Genomic DNA, 21,233 nt, shown 5'->3' on the forward strand with positions numbered 1-21,233 from the left:
TGCAGTTCAGCTGATTAATGCTGGGTTGTAATGACTATAAAATATGAGTCTCGTGGTAGCTGTCAAACATTAATTGGAGGAAAAAGTGACAAAATCAAGGCCAAATATGATGCACTTTCAATCAACTTGTTTAACAGCTCATTGTCTGTATAAGTGTTCTGTGTTGCTACGTATTAAAAAAGAAAATGAAACCGCACCAAGTTATATCCAGATCTCACCCCAAACTAGTAATTTCTGTACATCAGGCGTCCCAAATAACTGTTCTAGAGTAGCTCTAAATGACTATTGATAGAGGTAAAGTCTGGGGTTCTACAATTCCAGGGAACTGCCCGTGTTGCATTACTCCATTCCCTTTGGGACTTGGCCTATTTGTAGCAGTCAGGAAACCCAATGACAAAACACTTCTGACTCCAAACATGGCATTGTGTTTCTGGTAAAAGCAGCAGCAGAAAAACAGCCTGCAGGTCAGACAAGGAGAAAAAAAGATAGATAACACTGATTACACTGGCTGCACACAGGGAAAAATGTGTAATTCAATTAATTTAACTTTTTCTTGTATTTAAAAAAAAAAGAAAAAAAAAAAAAAAAAGCAGAGCACTGAGTAAAATGTGCCAAGGCCAGGGAGATGCTTGAAAGAGCCATTTTAAAACATTTAATTTCCCTTATAAATTAAATCATGATTATAAATTCAATACAAATTCAACAGGTATATCTTTCACCAGCAATAAAAACACAACCAAGAACAAGTTCATGCCAAATTGGTGACTACATTCCTGTAGCGTCACAGTATTCGTAATAGTTCATGGCACAAAGCCTAGAATTTGCTGGCAAATGCAGTTACTTGTGCATTAGTTTGCTTTTGGCACTTTTCACAAATAAGTAGGTTGCTGAACTCTGGGAAGAAACCTGTGACTCACATCTGGGGGTTTAAACTACAACTTGACAGGTTAAGAAACGTACCATAAAATCTGCTCACTGCATTAGAATTAAGCAATAAGGGGACAACCAATACTTTTAAAGCTGTAAAAAGCCCTCAAAAGACATAGACCCTTATTTTATATTCCTAAATAGGCCTAAACAGCATATTCTCTTATTATTGTAGCCCTACTTTGTTATATGGGAGCTGTATGCGTGTACATTTCGATGGAAAGAATGCTTGTAATGTTCATCCTGTCCGAGCACATACCAGCATAACATCTGGACCCATCTGGGGGCCACTTTTCCCCCTCAGGCTCTAACACATAAACTATACAATCTAAGTATACCTCATCGGTCCAGTAACACAGGGCGACATATGGAAGCTCAGTGAACTTAAAGACAATTAGCATAGAGAAAAAAAAAACATTGAGCAAATTAAATCAGTCCACAAAGTAACAAGTTTGCATTCTGATGCTGACAGAATTAATGCAACCATTAATTCTTTTTCAGGAGGAAGCAAGTGTGTGAACCTCTAGTGTGAGATATTAACAGAAAACAGTGTAGATCTTATAATTTGTAATGCATTAATAAATTAAAGGTTCTTTTAAGGGTTTTGTTTATGCTATAATAACAAACACAAAAATCTACTAATGCATTGACTAATGCACAAAGAAGGTTGTGTGGATCATGACACATTGATGTGACATTTGTTAGCCGTGTGCTAAAAAGCATCTGTTTGCATTTAAAAGTCAGACTGCCCACTGAGGTTTCACATTACAATAGAAATGCCTGTCTGGGTAAAAACTGAGCTCTAACCAGCAGGTTCTATTCAGTGATTGTAATGTCCAATATCTAAATATAATTCATGGAAAAACATACAAAAATATAAACCTGAATATCTGACAATGTTCAGTTCCATACATATATCAAAGTGTCATTGCTTGTAAGTTGTTTATAAGGAGTCTCTATGACATTGATGTGGTGGGAGACTGGACTGGCTGGAGGAACTCTGAAGTGAAAACAGCTTCCGCATACTCTTCGCAAACATCCTGGAACTCTGCTGCCACATCAGCCAGAGCCTCAGCCATTAGCTCATCAGCCAGACTGCAGGAAACAAGAGGAAAGAGAGTTAGTTACACAGCACTTATTGCTCATACTCATACATTAAAGGGACAGTTCACCAAAAAGATGGAAATATCCCTTAGTTGTTATAAATGCGTCATTCAGGAGAGAAAAACGAAAAGAAAAACATGTTGGGTATATTTTTGTGCAAGTGATCATTAACTAAAGTGATTAAAAATCATTGGGCTTTTTTTTTTTTGGTATTTGAAAATGCTGAAAAATAAAATAAAGCTTCAATAAAATGAACTATAAATGAAAAACGAATTAATTCTATAATTAGCTAACTGAAATAATTGTTTTTTTTTTCAGGTTTAGTAATTCAACATTTAAGGCAGTATGAAAAATTACCCTATTTTCTATTTCGTTTCGAATGCATGTTACAGATTTTATTGTAAACAGTTCAACAGAGAATATAGAATGGTTTTTTTATGCTTTGACTTAAAATGTTTAATCAAAATGTCAGTGCTACTTCTGTTTCAGTTTTTTTTTGTATATAGAAATATAAAAAAACAGACAAAAGCACATAAAACTTCCAAAACTTAAACAAAAAAATGTACAGAAAAATATACATTAATATTACTATACTAACAGCGTTATGTGTTCTCTCAGCATTAAAGAATAAAAATCACTTCTATATCTTTAGGACAGTGATGAGATCATCTAAATCCTTTCTTTTAGGCAAGTATTAAAGTTCCTCTGTGTAAAGAGCAGAGCTCCCCAGAGAGTCCAGTCAGTCTGTACTCACTCAAGGCCTGGACTGCCTTCAAGGCTCTTATTACCCACAATGCACCGCTGACTGACAAGTGCCTGCACCCGTTCCCAGCAGCAGCACTAATTGCCGTGACATTTCCCATCTTCTCTATTTCTCTGGAATAATAACCGTTCAGAGTTTCTGCGGTGGTACACTGACCTCTCAAAAATATATAAATAGATCCTCAATTTCTTTTTATATTCATGCAATAACTTTTTTTTCGTGCCTCAGCACACAGAAATATATTTTTACTTTTGATTCCTCACTTTCTCCTTTCCGTAAATGATTTCTGCAACCATTCTTCTCACCACCCACACAGCCCATGGCGCAAGGATCAAGTCTGACAAATGAGACCTCAGCTCTAGAATCAGATTCTGGTTTTTGTGTTCCTCTTCCCTCCGTTGTTAAAAGTCTGTTCTCTGTGGACTAGCAGGACTTGATAAATATCCACCGCACTGCACCAACTTAAAAATTCTGTTAAGTATGCTAATGGCAGGGTGGGCGTGCAGCAGCACTAGCGGAACAATAAAGACGCTCATTTGCAAAAGAGCATGCTCTACATTAGCACCCATCAAAAAACAGCTAATATTTACATTTAAAATGGCATTGTGTGCGAGGATCATTATAGCTGCGAGGCTGTAAACAATCTCAACTCCTACTAGCTGTGTCACTGTGGGAAATGCACTGGGGCTAATGACTAATCTGTTGTTGCTCTGGGTGCAAATAGAAGAGTTTTTAGGGTTTATATATCCAGGAACATGTCTTGAGCATAAACAAAACAATGAAAATATGTCAGGAAACTGTAGTTATCGGTGACGAATGAGTAAGAGCTAATTTAGGTTAGATGTCTATGGGCCCCAGGCACACTGCAGCTTCAGTTCACACATAGTTCAGTTGTTTACTGAAGTCACTGCTTTAAGATGTGGATAATGAATGGGTAAGTGTCATGATTCATTTGCAATTTTTGGCTGTGAAATGAACAAGAAGACATGCAATATCATTTTCCAATCCAGTTTCATTTGTGCAAAATATTACAGTGTTTCTTGCATATTTCGCAACACCTTTAAAGTAAAATGTCCAGTGTGTGGCACTTAAAGTGCATTCAGTTTTATCTAAAATAGATGAACATGAATCATTTTATGATGTTGATTGTTGTACATATCGTGACAGTTTGGAAATTAAAATGTCTGATGAGTGGTGCTAAAAGGGTAATGCTCTTTCTCAAAAGAGCAATGTTATACTAGGTGCGCTACTGAGCAAGTTTACTTCATCAGAAAAACTATGCATATGGAGCTGCTTGTGTGTTTAAAATTTAAAAATGTATTAATTTAGAAATGAGGTCATGACAGTATTGTGCTTGTAACCACACCATTTATTTAATAATCTTTAATCTGCCACTGTAATCATAATTTGTGTGAAAAGGAGTAAAGTTTTTAAAAATGTTTTACTCCCACTAGCGTTCATTTCAAATGTACATAGAGGCCATTTTTTTCCACCAATGAACCGGTGTACCTGATCAAAAAAAGTGTTAACTTAATATTTTGTTCAAGCTAATCGAAAGAACTATGCAATGCTAGTTAACAGAAGCTAACTGAAAAAAAGAGAGTGAAGTTTCATTTGAAGGCTAAATAAAACAAAGAAAACTTTTCTGAAGTTTCTGAAATATATTTTGTTGTGTGATATGTAATTAAAAAGGTTAATCTAGGCTAAGCTGTTAGCTTGTTAACTGAAACAAATAGAAAGGGTAACATTTAATTTGATCATTTCAGCTTCTGTAACAATTATATACGTCAATGTCTTATTAGTAATAAATATATGTTAGAAGGATTTTCTATGATCTAATGGAGGACCCTCAATAATAACAAATAATGAGTTACCAAATCATACCTCTTTGAGGTATAATTCAACCCACACTTTAATGGTGATTGAGCTGTTTTATTAATAAAGCAATCATTAGATTCAAACCTGTCTGCTATTGCCCAAGGATTGAAGCTCCCCAGAGCCTCGTGTGAAACCAGGCGCAGAAAGGCATCATGATTCTCCCTGTATTTCTGGATACTCCTCTGCATGCTGGGCGGTACAGTCAGCTTAACCCCTTGTGTGCTTCCCCCTCCAGCTGGGACTGGATGACTGGGGTCATTTAGAGTTGAAGACTCCTCATCTAGAACAGATGTGTCTGATGCAGCCCTGTGAACAGAAAAATCATTATAATTTTCATGGTTTTTACCCTCCCTTTTATAAAGGTCACAATTTCAAATTTTGTGCCTCTAAGGAAACAAACTACTTTCAGGTCTTTCATTTGTCTTTCATTTGTTTTTTAGGTAGCATAGCTAATGCCTACAGAAAAGACAGCATAGTTTGTTCTATTTAGTCTTTAGTATAACAAGACAATTACAGTAGTCTACAGAATATTTAATTCTCATGGTTAAAGCAGAAACATTAGTAACGTTTATTCACACTACAGACCTCCAAATATTCAGTGAATTAAATGCTGGTCCAAACACAAGCGCAACAAATGAATATTCTAAATGAATTTTTCTATTAGTTTCAAGTGGTGCTAAATCTGGAATCAAAACACTCGTGTAAACATCTCAAACCCTCAGATCATTTCCATGTGACCTCAACTGGGCCACGTTGGGAGTTAATCAGGCCCTCAAATTCACAAACACTCTTCATTTATATATACAGTAGCAGCAGAAGTAAGAAACATCTCACGCTGACATTCCGGTGTTGACTTTAATACACAATATTAGACACAAGTTCAGTCTAGACGCTTAAAGCGCAAGGTCGCCAACAGCGCACAAGGGCCATTTATTCTCTAATGGAACATTATAGGGGCCGGCGCTGCTATTGTGCAATCACTTCCCCTTTACCATTCCCGCAAGGCACCCTCTTTGTGCGGCTAATAGAATACCGCTCCGGCTAACAGCTACCTCAAGCGTTTTGGGCATGCTGTGGCACTCTGGAGAAGTGAGGAATTGACCACAGCCAGAAGAATAATGTCAAACTTTGAGTGGTTGCCGGTGCGAACAAAAACGGCATGAACAGGCGAAAGGACAGTCAAGGTAAGCACTCAATTAAGGGATTCAAATTAGAAATCAACCTCTTAATTCAGCTCTGTAGTCATAAACAAGAAAGGTCATACGAGGTGCTGAAAGAAATAAGCGAACGAGCAGTTCTGTGAGATGTGAAAATGAACACGCACATACATAATGAAATAGGCAAACGCTTTCCAGGCTTCTTCTGTCAAAACAAGCCAAAAATAATGTCCAAATTTCTCCCCTTCCTGCTTTCAACAACAGCTCCAGCAGTCACAGGCAGAAACAAAACACTGTCAACGCTCCACATGTGATTTATATGAGCAGACACAATGCTGGGCTGACATGTGCACATGCTCCAGTGTTTGGCAGACTGCATGAGGCACGGAGAAATAGAGGGAGATGAGGAGAACTTCTTTTCGTGGATAAATAAAATGCATTTACAGAAATTTATATTTTCTATTTCTATTCTACAACCAGGTTTTAAATCAGTCTGACAAAATAAATCACTAAATGAAATTGCCGAATACAAATAAGACAGACTTGAGTGAGTTTCAAGATGTATATTTCATGAAAACAAGCCTTTTATGCTATTATGCAATATTGACTAACAACACAGTTTTTTGTAGAACAGAAGACTTTGAGCTCACGGAAGGATATGTGCAAATTACAATTATTTAATTATAATTTTTTAATAGTTGTTTGATATAAAGAATAACACTACCCTTAAATTATACAGTGCATCTGAAAGCAAATACTTCTCTACTATATAATATTGAAAAACAGTATGCAAAAAAAAAAAAAAAGAAAAGTAGTATATCCTGGCGCCAACAGTTTATGGGCGTCGGCAAAACAGGCATCCTGAGTTCAAATCCCAACTCCAGGACCTTTCCCGATCCGTCAATTGTAATAAAGGACAAAAATAGTGAACATTTTTCATTCATAACATTGATTGTGTGTCATTGTCATTCTGTGCTTTTGAAGCAGTGGTTTGAAGCACTCCAGACTGGTTTATTGAAGTTCTAGAAAGGAACACAGAGTGGGCCAGAAAAGCAGCAGACCACAGGATAGACGGACACTGTTTGACCTGGACAAATCAGGCATGATATAAATGGAGAAAGCCAGCTGTAATAAGGTTGTTCAAACAGAAATAAGACGTTTAAAAGTCAGTGAATGCGATTCTGGGAAACCAATGCTCTATCAATATTCTGAAACCAGAGATCAAAACCAATAAAGCTAAAGGGCTGCTTTTGCACCTTTAATCCAGTGAGAAGGCCATCGCCAGCAGCAAGGTTGCAGTCGTGAAGCACGGATAGGGAGAGGGAGATTAGCTGGATGAAGGTTAGATGAAGAAAGAGATGGAGAGAAATAAACAGAGATGGCGGTTTGAAATAAAAGGTTTGAGAACAGAGAATGAGGATCAAACCAAAAGCCGCAGCCTCACCACGGGCTCCGCATTGATCTCTTTGAACTCTGAATGAGCAGTGGTGGATCACACGCTTTCTCAGATGTGCTGGTCACTCTATGGAGTCCTCCAACACCAATAACCTCCATGTGCAGACAAAGGACATTATAAGATATCTCCACTTATCAGTTATCTCTCCTCTACGATTCTGTTCCTGAGAGTCATGCATTAGAAAACCTCATTCAGTGAGTCTGTCTTGCACAGTGTGTTAGATTCAATAGCACACTACACTACACTGATTTAGATCTACACTACACAGGAGTGGTGGATTGCGAAGTCACTTTTTTAACGTTAGTTAGTGTGTAATGTTGCTGTATGTGCATAAACAATGTCTGCAAAGTTACAATGGTGAAAGTTCAATGCAAACGGAAATATCATCTTTAAAATTGTGGCAGTTTAATGTGTATGCCTACATGCCTGCAGAAACAGTAGCATTTACAAATAACAGTGTATCTAAAATTAAGAGACAACAACAAACAAAAGGCATACCATTAAGAGTCGTGCTTGCACAGGTTCTGTGCGATCCTCTTCACTAATATCCTCTGCTTCTCAATCGGGCTCAAACTGATGAGCAATATTGATGACGTCATTGTTTACAATTAGTGCTGTCAAACGATTAATCGCAATTAAATCGCATCCAAAAGAAAAGTTTGTTTACATAATATATGTATATACTGTATATATTTATTATGAACATATAAATACAAACACATGCATGTTTATATTTAACAGAAATATTATATTGTGTTTATATATTAAATACATTTAATATATTTATAAAATATGAGAACATATTTTATAAATATATTATACATACATACTGTATATTATGTAAACAAAAACTTATTTTGGATGCGATTAATTGTGATTAATCATTTGACAGCAGTATTTACAATCTCTCATTATTTTGAGAAAGTTCCTCATTATATTGAAAAAAAGTTAATATTTTTTTCTCAACTCTGGCGGAAACGGGCTTCCTTACTTATGCTCACCAAGACTACATTTACTTGACCAAAAATACAGTAAAAATAGTATAATGAAATATTATTAATGAACTTATTATTATATTATTATTATTATTATTATTATTATTATTATATTAAACTTAAATATCAATTAAACTTAAAATTACTGGTTTATGTTTTAGTATATTTTTACAAGTTAATTTTTCCAGTGTTGGCAAAGCTTTTGACAAAGTATTTTTCACAAATAAATATTTAATAAAAATATAATTAAAAATGAAGTAAACACTGTAATCAACAGTTTGTGTTTGTGTGTATTGGGAATCATATTTTTCAAATAAAACAAGGGTAAAATCGTCTAAGCAAAAACAATTATCGGCCGATGCTAATACATGCAAAATGCCAAAGATCAGCAGATATATCGGCATTGGCGATATATCGGTTGACCACTATTACAACTACCTGTAACACTTTCACCCATTCAAGATGGATTAGACGAATAAAATCTAATCCAGTGCCACTCTGAATGCCATTTTGTGTCAAACTGAAATATCAACTTAAAAATAAGGAAAACATAATTGTGCAAAATTTTCTTTTACATCAAAATCCTTCCTCTCTGTATGAATATTGTATGAAATGTAGATGTTAAAGGAGCACACTAAAATGGACTGTAATAGAAGAGAAGTGGCCGGTGATTTCAGTGCTCAGATTGGTCTGTTTGATGCTTTTACGGCAGCATCAAATGACACTTGACTCTGCAACACACTGATAGAAAAATCTAAACAAATCACAGAGGGATAAAAAGAGAAAAGCAAACACATGTATTGAGTTTCATTATAAATTGGGGCACGATGATTGATTATGCTCCAGCAGAGCTTTTTAGCTTCTCCCCCTGGACCCCTTACATCCATTTTCTCAAGCCAAAATTGTTCTCTGAATATACATAAAACAAACAAAAACAAAAGCTAAAAAGCAAAGCCACACTGACAGCTCTCTATTGTGCTACAGTAAGGATGCACACTGCATCTTTGAAACCAGTCTAACAATGATAAATAAACTGTATAATTCCCCAATCGTTTGCGTGTGGCATTTACAAACTATGCAGTGTTTCCATGTCAAACAGTGTGTCGTCTACAAAGTAATCACAGATTACACAACAAATAATAAACTCTGTGTGCTAATCAACATCAGGGCCCAATATCCGCTCCTCAAATGACCTCCCATGAGCACGCGATACACCGACACAAAGATCCCAGACCTTACCCCCTCTAGTGGCACATCACATACACAAATAAACTTGAACTGTTTTCTCATCATAAATCCTCAGTTCTGCCTTGGCCTTTAGTGGCTGTACTAAAAGCCGAATAATTACCATAATGCTTTGCATAATTCATTTTCCACGAGTTTTATCTTTCCTGGCCACATCCGCCCAATTATTGTCCATTCTGATGTAAATAAGAAAAGGAAAAGGATGTAAAATGTTCACTGAGCGTTCGATAGAACCATTAGGTTGATTCTAATATATAAAACTGTTACATAAGGATAGAATTAACAACTGAGGCCGGAAGAATGAATGGCATTAAGAGAGAGCTGATGAGTAGATTGACTCAGAATTTCTGATCAAGAGTGCAATGTCCATCTATGTGGCTTTTAAACGAACAGCAGTTGCCAAATTGTCACTATAATTTGCAATCAGGATGAACGCAGCAGATCACTTCTTTTGGATGGATTAGTCAAAAATAACTTGAAAAAGCTTTCAGTGAAAGCCATTTCCTGAGTCAGAGTAATGAAATATCGCATTAGTTGGCCAGCTGGCAGCTTCATCAGCAGACAAGAATCCTGAAGTGATTTCAAGATCGTGTCCTTCAAAATAAGGCAATGGCACTGAGTGTAATATAAAGTTGCTTTTGATACAAGATACTTAACTAACTGCAGTATTATAAAAGAAAGTAAGTGTATCGGTAAAAAGTGTCATCCTTTCTCTTTAATGTGGTTATTACAAATTTAACTTGATTTTAACTAATCGGTGCACCTGATGTAGTGATTAAAAAGAACAGATGAAGTTTATACACAGAAAAGGGGGAATTTCTGTTAGACAAACCAGTACAAAATGCATATTCTAAGTGTGATTTGTCAAATTATATTGCTTTTTATCTACTGACAATATTGTGAAATCAAATCCAATATGCTATTATAAAAAATATAAAAATAACTTTTAGACTAGCAAAAGAGCTTGTAGGCAATCTTTTATATATATTACTACAAGTATATAATATATTACAAACTATTGTGCTTAATATTTCATTATAAAATAACATTATATGTAAAATTATTGTATAACATATACACACATACACATACATATATATATATATATGAACTGTTGGTGATGAGTAAACAAATATTTCAGAACAAATGCTGTTCTTTTAATCTTTGTATTAATCAAAGAATCCTGAAATAAATGTATCATGGTTTTCACACAAATAATAATAAGATCAACTATTTACAACTGATAATAAGAAATGTTTCTAGAGCACCATATCCCCATTTCTGAGTCATTTCTGGATGATCAGTAACAGCGGCTGAAAAATGTTGCAATGCCATCAAAAGAATAAATTACATTTAAAAATATATTAAAATAGAAAACAATTTTTTCAATTTTAATTTGTATTTCACAAAATTACTATTATACTATTTTGTTTTAATTTATTTGTTTTTTTATTTTATTCATGAAGTCTTGGTACAAGAGGCTTTTTTCAAAAGAATTTTTTTTATTTTGGTTATCTAACCAACCCCCAAAATAATTTTCTATTCTGATTTTCTCCTGGAAAAGATCCTGTGTAACTGACAGAGCTTTGATCCCTACATCCCTATCAGTCACTGCAGCTCACTGGATTTCTCCAGAGTGATCTTAATCGTAGACACAGTCATTGCTCCATTGCTCATGTTTCAACACAGATACCGTAAGAGACACTGAAGAATAGTCTCCTGGTGCAGTGACATTTCAGAGCCGATGTTTTCTGTCAGCATTAAGTGACTGGCTGAGGATAAATACATCCAAACAATAGTTCAGATCAGAGACAGCGGAGAGAAACCATGGCCCATGCAGCCTCGATTCTCAGCAGCTGAGACATCCATGCTAACTCAAACAGAGTAAACTAATCTTCAAGTGAGGCTAACACCAGTCCTTGTGGTTACTGTCTGGGATGTTAATTGAATATGTTTACATGTAAAGGTACAGTAGCACAAATATTACTATAAAAAGGATTGCAGTCACTCTATCTGTCTGTAACGGTTCCAGATTGAAGTTGGTGCCATTTTCTTTTGTGACAAGGAAAGTCAGTGAAGCATGTTGCTCACTGACCTGAGACCAGCGAACAAATGCCCAACACTGCAGCACTGTATGATAACAGGGAGGCAGCAACAACAGGCAGACAAGAAATTAGCAGTTACCTACCTTACTTACATATCAAATATATTGCAGGGTTGGTCACAACAGTTGTTAAAAAAATAAATAAATAACAACATACACACACATATACTGTAGATACATATTAGTAATGTCAAAGTTAGCCATTAACGCATGCGAATGCATGTTATTTATTTCTGATAAATAATGTGAAGTTAGTTTAGTTAATTCTTTAATCAATTGTCTCAATTATTAACATATCTTTATTCAGCATTGTCATTGTAACTTTGTGGTTTATTATTTTGATAAGACAAGTCCCTCTCACAATATATTGCTGTACACATCTATCACTTTTGCTGCTCAGAAATATTCACGCAATCATTCAGTTTTTTTTTATATGTATATATATATATATATAAAATACAAACATATTATATATATGCTACATGAATAAATGCAAATATATATTATTGAAAGGTATGTTGATCACTTTAGTCAGACAGACTGCACACTTGAAAAGCTTGTAGATACTGTAATTCCCTGAGATTAGACATGATATGGTGCTTTGAAGTTTGTGTAGACATTGTGCTCCTGCGTCAAGAGAGAAAAAGAAAGTGGAGGCTGGATGTTTACACCGCATTCACAGAGCTGAAAGGCCTCGCTGCGAGCCGAAGCCAAAAAGGAGAAAGGATTGTAATCTTCTAATGCATCTATTGAACCTGTTCCACTAAATTTCCCACCATGCATCTCTTGCTTTAGACAACTCTCACGCCCTCAAGACTGTCCCTTTTTTATTCTTTTATTTTCCACATTAATTTACTGAGCCACAGCTGCTGCTGCCAAAGCTTTGGGCAGAAAGAAGCGAGGCTCCCGCTCTCTCTTGGCAGAACTACAGAAGGAGGAGGCGGAGGGAGAGAGACTAGCTTTTACCAGCAGATATTTTGGAATTGGATTTTCATGTAGCGGTTATTGAATATTCCCTAAACAGACAGATATTGTGTGCAAAAAACACCCTAGTCAGTGTGCAGTTCCCCTACAATTCAAGTGCAGACTGATTCAATTGTGACTGATCCAAATGTGCCTGGCATACATGGAGTCAATACCCTCTTAAATCAACTGATAGTCACTCACCCGGTCTCCACTGGCTTTTGCAGGAGGATGTTGGCCGTACTGGGGGCATTCAGGACTTGTTTCGTCAGTCGGATTGGCTGAGGAGAGGCTGGCCTAGAGCTACTAATATTCCTTTGAGCATCTGCAAGACACAGGATGTTTTACACTGCTGCCATCTGGTGGAAACCACTGTCATGTCAGTCAAACAAAATGCAGAGCACATATTTGTCTCCCTCCAGGGACAAAGTGGGGAGATGCTGAGATTGACCTTCTGATCCTCCCCGAAAGGACAACTGATAACTACTTTTGCCAGTCTATCTGTCTACTATCACCTGGGGAATGTAAATGGTCCATCTGGGTCCTGTGACTCACCTGTGCCTTTTTCCCAGATAAGAGGGTCAGAGTATGAGATCATAGCAAAGCGCCGACGCACTTCTTCCTGGTCTCTCTGGGTAACAAAATACAGCTTTGTGAGTCATGCGATTTCACAGTTTATTTAATTTAATTATTTTATTTTTAATTTTACATTTTTAATTTAATTAAAATGCACATTTATTTTAAATTTTATATTTATTTTTATATATTTATATTTATATTTTATTTATTTTAACCAATGTTATTCCATGAACTTTTTTTCAGGAATTTTGTTTTTATCAAATAAATTAGATATTTTGTTTTTATTTTCAGTAATTTCTGTTATTGTTATTTTTAATATTCATTTAACTTATAACTTAATTAACCATTTTTTTTATCATATTATTTATATGAGAATTTTATATTATAATTGTTATACTATCTTTTACTTTTAATAACCTTTTGTTATTATTTATTTAGTATTATTTTTATTATTACGGTTATTATAAATAAATAAATGAACAAATAAATAAATAAATATATAAATAAAAAAATATATCAAGTTACCAAAAAAGTGTGGCAACACTCCAAACTCCCAAATCTTATAATCTATGCCTTTAGCTCCCACACACTGACCTCCATCTCCTCCATCCGTAGCAACATGCTCTCTAAAGTGGGGCCCTGCAGCTGCTTCTCAGCCTCAGCCTCGGCCCCCCGCTCCCTCTCAGTCACCCACAGAGCTCGAGCTGCGTCCTCCAGAAGATCTTCCAGAAGAGCTTCGCTCAGTACATCAGCACTGGCCTCAGGCTGTCAGCATTTCCAGCACAGAATAACAGAATACTTCAAATTCAATTTGTGTGAACGTTTGTAAATTGAACCGTCATTAAATATTCAACTAACAAAAGTTCTTGGTGCCGAACATGCAGGAATACGAGAGCAAAGAAAAGTGAGTTCTCACCTTATCTGCAACCTTCAGCCGCTCTCTGAGTGTGTCACTTCCTGTTCCAACCACCTGTCATAGACAGAAACAGTAAAGACAGGATTCTCCATTTAAATCCACACACAACAGCTGTTCACAGTCTGCTTGGAGGGAAAAACATTCAAAAGGGAAGGAAACACGGTCCAAATTGTACAAGGATTTATCGCTCTTGCTGATACATTAACATGTCAAGACTTGTATTTGGGGAAAACAACGTCAGATGATTGTCTTTACCTTTGCTTGATCCAACAAAGGTTGAATTCTTTCTCTAGCGGCCTGCTCAGCTTTTTCCGCCCATTGTGTCGGAGAGCCCACTCTGGTCCTACCATGGCCACATATTAATACACATCAATGCAAACAAACACTCAAATAATAGAAGGTTCAATGAACCTTTTCCCCCTCATTAACCTGAGGGAAACATTCCAAAATATACAAAAGCTTGAACAGACAGAATTATTGTTAAAGATTAGTTATAGTATCTACATGCAAAATAATGACTGATTGAAGGATTATTGATGCTTTATGCATATATAAAGTTATTACAATATTGAATGCATAAGTATAACATAAAAAAAAAATTCCCCCAATATGTTTTGACTGTTTTTCTGGCATATAATATGAAAACTAAAAAAATATTTTTTTTTTAAATGTAGTGGTATATTCATTAAAATAACTCCATAGACGGATAACACGAAAAAAGAAAACACTCAAATTAATTTCCAGCCAGTTTGTCTAGATCTTGATTTCCCATCATTCCATCATTATTCAACGCAAATGGATTATGTCAACTTCCATTTTGCAAATTTAAACTGATGGTATCCAATTAAACTTTGTGATAAAATGTTCAAGAAATGCACTACATTAGCTCATTTTAATGAACTCAATTAAACTCAGTTCTTGCATACACATTTCATTGAGGCACTGGTGAACTATAATAATGAGGGAGCGCCATCATACCGGAGTTTGTTAATGCGGTCAGTCTCCTCTTTACTCAGACGATTCAGTTCTCTTAGTCTGTCTGCAGTCACTCGGTCCAGCCAGGCTTGCCTATAGCACATAAACACACAGTACACACCAATGAGCTTCTACTGCGGTCTCATACTCAGCAGTTAAAAAAGATCATCTTCAACAGTGAACCTGAGCACTTCAATGTCACAACTGAGGATCATAGTGATGATCATTTAGTTATTAAGAGAGCACAATGATAATGAAAAGAGAAGGTTCATTACATACCTAAGGGCTTCATTTTGGGCTTGATTCCTGTCATGTGATGCAGGGCTGAGCTGTGTGCTTCCACTCGGGCTAGTCTGTGGCTTCTGCTTTTCTGGGCTCTTTTTAGGTGAGAACAGACATCTGGGCTCCGGCCGGCTAGACACAGCGCTACACAGGTGTAAATATTTATATAAATGAGAAGAACACAAAGGTGCAATAATCTAAAGTCCTGTGTGCAAGACAAATATGGATGAAGGGGCTGGATTTACTGACCACGGGCGAGAAGGAGAGTGTGGGGATGTTGGTACCCAAGGCACAGTGGGCTCTTTCTGGGGTGCCTGGTTTTCCCTCAGTCGGGATGAGACAGTGGGCTGTTGGAAGCTGGCATCACGAGCATTACGGACCTGCTGAATGAGAGACCGTGTGTCTTTTTTATTTTTTTTGGAAAACGGTTTAAAAACCACAAACATACACTAACATTACACGCAAATGTTTGGGTTCAGCAAGATTTATATTACTACAAATTTAAATGTTTTCAATCTTAATACATATTAGAATGTCTTGATGGCAAATCAGTCATTACTCCAGTTTCAGTGTCACAAGATCCTTCAGAAAAGCATTCTGATGCCAATTTGGCGCGCATTTCTTATTATTATCAATGTTGAAAGCAGCTGTGCAGCTTAATGATTTTGTGGAAACCTTGATAAAAAGTAAAAAAAAGAATCTTGACTATTTGATGTAAACAGAAAAGCACCTCTGATCAATTGAATACACCCATGCTGAATAAAATAAATGTATTTCAAAATCTTATTGACTCAAATTTTTTAAGTTAGTGTTTCTCGCTAAAAATTTCAACTTTAACTAAACTAAGTATAAATAAATTATTATTAAGGAGAAGAATAAGAAAAACCTTAACATGGTTTGGGTTGATGACACTGGAAGGTTTGATGGGTTTCTGAGCTTCTGCCGCTCTCAGTTTTTGATGATGTAAGAGGCTCTCTAGCCCTGCCCTCAGAACTTCACTGCGCTCCTTCACCAGTGCTTGTGAGGTCCTCTGGGATTTAGCTGCCAGTCTGCTGCCTGCATTCATTAACAAAATCACAGATTTTCTTTTGCAATACCCTGAAATCAAATACCTGCCTGCAGCTCATGCTTCAAACCTACAAGATAAATAATTCAATACTGATTTGATGAATATGATTTTAATATACAGTTGCCCAAAAAAAGTATTTGTAAAGTTGAGTTACAAATTACAAAATATCAAAAACAAGACACAATATCAAACAAATGCTGCGAGATTTCTAAGAACTCTACTTTTCTAAGATGTTTTGCTATATAATGCAAATACATTCATACACGACTTATGGACAGAAACAAAACCAAAACTCTTTTTGAAAAATGAACATCGCTTGTGTTGTCATGACTCACCACCAGGTTTTTTTGCAGCAGCTGGCTTTCGGGGTCTTTGTGAGGTCCTCTCAGCTGGTGCTCTGGCAGGACGGGGAGGGGACATGCTGCGGGCCCTGACCTTGATAGAAGTCTTTTCCGCTGGGTTGACATTTTGCAAATCTAAATCTCTTTTCTTGTGTGTCTCCTGCTTACTCAGTGCTGAGTCCAGCGTCTGAGTAATCATAAACAAAACGGCATTAAATGAAAGCTATGACATTCATTGAAAGTTTATGGTGTTTATATATGGTATATCACCTCTAATTTCTGCAGGATGTCGAGGGCTGTCTCTGGGACGGCAGATCCTTGCCCCACCTCTGCTTTGGCTGAGCAGAGAGAGAGCTGGCGAATCAGCTGCCCCAGCTCTTTGCAGTGGGTGGGCACTCTGTTCTCGGCAGGGTCTGACAGCTGGTTGATAAAAACCTGCACGGCTCTTACAGCCCCCCGGTGAGCAGCAGCCAGTCTGTCCATTGCTCTGGACTGAGAAGACATCCGTAGAAACATTTAAAACCCTTGCATGGCTCATTCTTGAACTTTAAAAATCAAGTTATAATCAAATATTGATTTTTGGGGCGCATAATGAACTTTAGTACCTTTTGGGTGTGTTTGACATTCTGGGAACGCAGCTTGTCTAGATCCTCCTGTATTTCTTTAACCTTGAACAGAACAACAAAACAGTCCCATTTGGATCTTTAAAGCAGCCTTTTTATTTTGTCATTTGTCAAAAAAATCCATGGTTTGCATGATTTTCTGACTATATCCATATGCAGAATTTGTGGATAAAATTTGAACATCATGTGCGCTGAAATATTTGAACTTTTGTAGCTAACCGTTTGCACTTTATCTGTCAAATGGGTGGTTATGAATACTTATATCTGGAATCAGTTACATTAATTAGCCTTAAAACCCTTTTCTTCAAAATGTATTGACAGTCATCCGTTTTGTGTGGATATAAATTAATACGTTCAATCATGGCGAATAAGCAGAATTATGAAAGATTATGTCTTAAATAGTTATTTTATAATTATTTATATTAATTAGACCTTGAAAACCTACTATGTTTTTCTTTCAAAATGTATTAGGCGGTCATTTGTTTTGTGTAGATATATTTATACATTCAGTATTTATTCATTTTACTCTGGCAAATAAGTTGTATTATGAATAATTATGTCTGAAATTATTTACATTAATTAACCCTGTAAAAACTACTTTTTATTTTTTAAATGTACTGGCAATCATTTGTTTTGTGTGGCTATATTCACATATTCATTATTCATTCATTTTAGAATGGTGAATAAATGGGATTGTGAAAGATTATGTCCAAAATAATAATATTTAATAATAATTTCACAATTACTTGCATTAACTATCCTTAGGAAACCTCCTTTGCTTTTATTTAAACCTTTTAAATTATTTTCTGCTTTATGACCAGTTTAAAAGTTCTGTGTGACTTCTGTGCAGTACTAATAAAATAGGTTTTTATTTCTTAAAGGGGCAGCACATCACTGTGCCACCTTTGTGTTTGTGAACTGCAGTGCTGCTCACAGACCTGCTGTCGTAACACATAGATGATGCGTGCAGAACGGGCTGCTTGCTCCTGTCGCCGGATCTCCATCCTTTGCTTCTCTTCAGGCTCCTGAACCTCCACAGCACGACCTGCAGAAAACCCACATGCACATCTCTTAAAAAATTTAGAAAAAAACCAAAACCAAAACACATACATACTACGGGTGCTCATGATTAATGAGAATACCTTTATTAGCCAACTGCTCTATCCTTTGCACATATGTGCTCAGCTCCTTCTGTAATTTCCGGATCTCTTGGGTGAGCTGAGGTTCACCGCTGTTGACTCTCGGGTCGAGGACTTTGGTAGGTGGCTGGCCCTGTTTAAGTTGGCTGCTGGGTTCATGAGGAGTATAAACAAGCACCTGAGCACCATTTTTTAATTGTTTCTTTGGACCTGACACCTTTGGGTGGACCCCATGAGGCTCTATGTTGCTTCTTTGAGGACTGATATTGTGGGATGTTTCTGCTGGTTCAGGTGACAAACAGCTGATGGATTCCTGACGTCTCCTGCGCAGATCTCTCCTGGCGAGTCGGACGGCAGCCTGCAGACGCTCTTCTGAAAGGACTGAGAGAGGTATGGAGCTGCTGCAGCTCTCCAGATCCTCCTGCCTTTCTGTACGGGGTCTAAGTTTCTCTATTATGATGGGAGAAGGGGGCCCTACACGTGTGGCTCGGTTAAGAACACTGGCTGCCACTGTGTTACTGAACTGAAGCTGTGAAGAGAAGAATCACAGTCAATGAAGAATGTAGGAGAAGCGTGTTTAGTTTAGTTTTATTGATCAAATACACAAGAATATGTAGCATGCAGTGTTACATTATATAGCACAATACATTAAGAATACGTTGTTGCATAAGTAACTTAACGTTACCTGTGTTTGAGAGCCAGAGGAGCCTTTTTTAATCCATTCACGATTCACAGAGCCCAGTTCACCCCTTTGGAAATCTGAAATCATTCTGATTATTTTTTTAAATAGCTATCTTGGTGGAAGTAATAAATTGAACCAATCCTGCTTAGGTAATCCTTCTCAGAGCAAATAACGCTAACGTTAATTCTCTATTGACTGATCCGATCGACTGCTAAACACTATTGATTTATCACACGAAAACACATAGTAAATGGACAACCGACGAGTAAATCCGTTGTATTCTGGTAAACATGACAGAATGTTGGTAAAAGAGAAGCTAAAATCAAGATATGTTTTTAGGAAGTGTGAGGCAGTTTGAAACACCGCCATGACAACAAAACACTTCTTCGTGATTATCTGTCAGCTGTTATAATTGCGCTCGTGCATGTTGTCGCCCCCTATCGGACTAAAATTACCGCGTCACGGGTTGACCCAAAAAGGTTGAATTCATTGAATTCATATATATATATATATATATATATATATATATATATATATATATATATATATATATATATATATATATATATATATATTGTTTTCTATTTTATTTTTAAAAAGAAATTATTCTGGAAAAGTAAATTAATCAAATCATACAATGCCATGAAAAATCATGAAATTGTATATATAATGACTTTGGGTACCAAATGTACCTGCAATTACACACACACACACACACACACACCTATCACGTAGGACATTTCAGGGACAATCATTTGTGTAATATTCTACACAGCTCAGCTGCTCTCTGCCCTCGTTTACTTTTCAATAAGCTTATGTCAGAGACCCTGTCCCCATGGTAACACGGCCAACCTCACTCAAGCGCTGAGCCTCTGCCACAGAAAGAGGACAGCTCACCTGAATAGATGGGAATCAGAGCACATGAAATATGGGGCACCAACAGAACAGACAATGGGGACAAACTGCAGGCCAAAACACAATATCGAGCTGTTTATGGAAATAGGAAATCAGGACGGGGAGTGGCAGAGAGAAAGAAGAGGCTGGCCTGAAGGCCTGTCTACCAAATCAATGTGTTATTAAGCTCACAGACAATTCAAGAGCCCAAAAAGACACAACCCAAAGTGGCACACAGATTATATGAATATATTTATGTATTGTAAAAAGCATTCAGGCGAACAGTTTGAACTATGGTCCGGAGTAGGGATGAGGGAAGGAAAGGTCCAGCTTGCACATTTTATGTTTGTAGAATTGGGCAATGATGTAGTTAATGTGTGTGTGGAGACTGAAGGTGTAACCGGACGCACTCTCTTAACTGAAACTCTCCAGTCTGCATGCTTGTTTCATACAGCTGCGAATGTAGACTGAGTCAGCACAGATACCTGGATGCTGACTGACTTTTGGCACTCAGTGGTGCTCAAACAGACACCTGTGTGAATCAGGGCAAATGTCCACTCAATTATGCTGCTCTGGAATGCCATGTTGATGTTGTTCAAACAGTTGCTGTTAAAATGTCAAAATCACAGGAGATAAAAGACAAACACTGTCAGGCTCTGTGGAAAAATAAGCTAGCTGGCAACCAGAAAACAGTCCTAAATATTTTTGTGGTGCTTTTCCTAGAGGCCTCAGGCGTTTGCTGGGTAAACAAACTTTGTGTGTGTGTGATTTGTTACTGACTGAGCATGTGATTTGCAACCCTTATACACTGCAACATGATTAAGAGAAACGGCTCGAAGGACAAAAAAATATCCCAGTGGTGACTTTTGGCCATCCGCCCAGCTGGTAATCCCTGACCAGGTCACTAAAAACCCAGCTTTTGCATCAAAAGCTGGATTTCTCCCTGCCTAGATGTGAAGAGGACCATCATGTCACTTTGATTCAGTTCTGTGTACACTAATAGCATCCTCTGGAGATGGATAACACCTTTTTTCTCTCTCAGCCTGTGAATCTCAGAATAATCTGCTGGTCCCTGATGAAGATGTAGAGGATGCTGAAATTTCCTCTTCAACAGCAGAAGAGATGCCATTCATAGACAAAG

The 21,233-nt window shown here is 36.9% G+C and overlaps 1 protein-coding gene across 1 annotated transcript; it reads right to left on the minus strand.

The window, feature by feature from the left end:
- Positions 1–637: 637 nt before the first annotated feature.
- On the minus strand, positions 638–19,549 carry LOC113114872 (protein moonraker-like). Its single transcript, XM_026281951.1, has 17 exons — positions 19,202–19,549; positions 18,520–19,045; positions 18,316–18,422; positions 17,360–17,422; positions 17,025–17,246; positions 16,749–16,941; positions 16,231–16,400; positions 15,594–15,727; positions 15,342–15,488; positions 15,066–15,155; positions 14,343–14,430; positions 14,088–14,141; positions 13,766–13,936; positions 13,148–13,223; positions 12,797–12,917; positions 4,757–4,978; positions 638–2,022 (listed from the first exon to the last, which is right to left on the minus strand). Exons 1-17 carry the CDS (start codon positions 19,283–19,285, stop codon positions 1,884–1,886), a joined length of 2,607 nt encoding a protein of 868 aa, XP_026137736.1. The 5' UTR covers positions 19,286–19,549; the 3' UTR covers positions 638–1,883.
- Positions 19,550–21,233: the final 1,684 nt, after the last annotated feature.

Source organism: Carassius auratus, chromosome 15 (genome assembly GCF_003368295.1).
Source record: "Carassius auratus strain Wakin chromosome 15, ASM336829v1, whole genome shotgun sequence".
Taxonomy (NCBI): Eukaryota; Metazoa; Chordata; class Actinopteri; order Cypriniformes; family Cyprinidae; genus Carassius; species Carassius auratus.

Bases quoted from the DNA above. Each gene is read 5' to 3' on its own strand.
- LOC113114872 (XM_026281951.1), bottom strand. From the start codon at position 19,285: ATGATTTCAGATTTCCAAAGGGGTGAACTGGGCTCTGTGAATCGTGAA. The intron at 17,247-17,359 runs GTACTAAAGTTC...ATGTCTTCTCAG, and splicing joins ATGTCAAACACACCCAAAAG to TCCAGAGCAATGGACAGACT. The intron at 15,489-15,593 runs GTCAGTAAATCC...ACACCTGTGTAG, and splicing joins CACTCTCCTTCTCGCCCGTG to CGCTGTGTCTAGCCGGCCGG.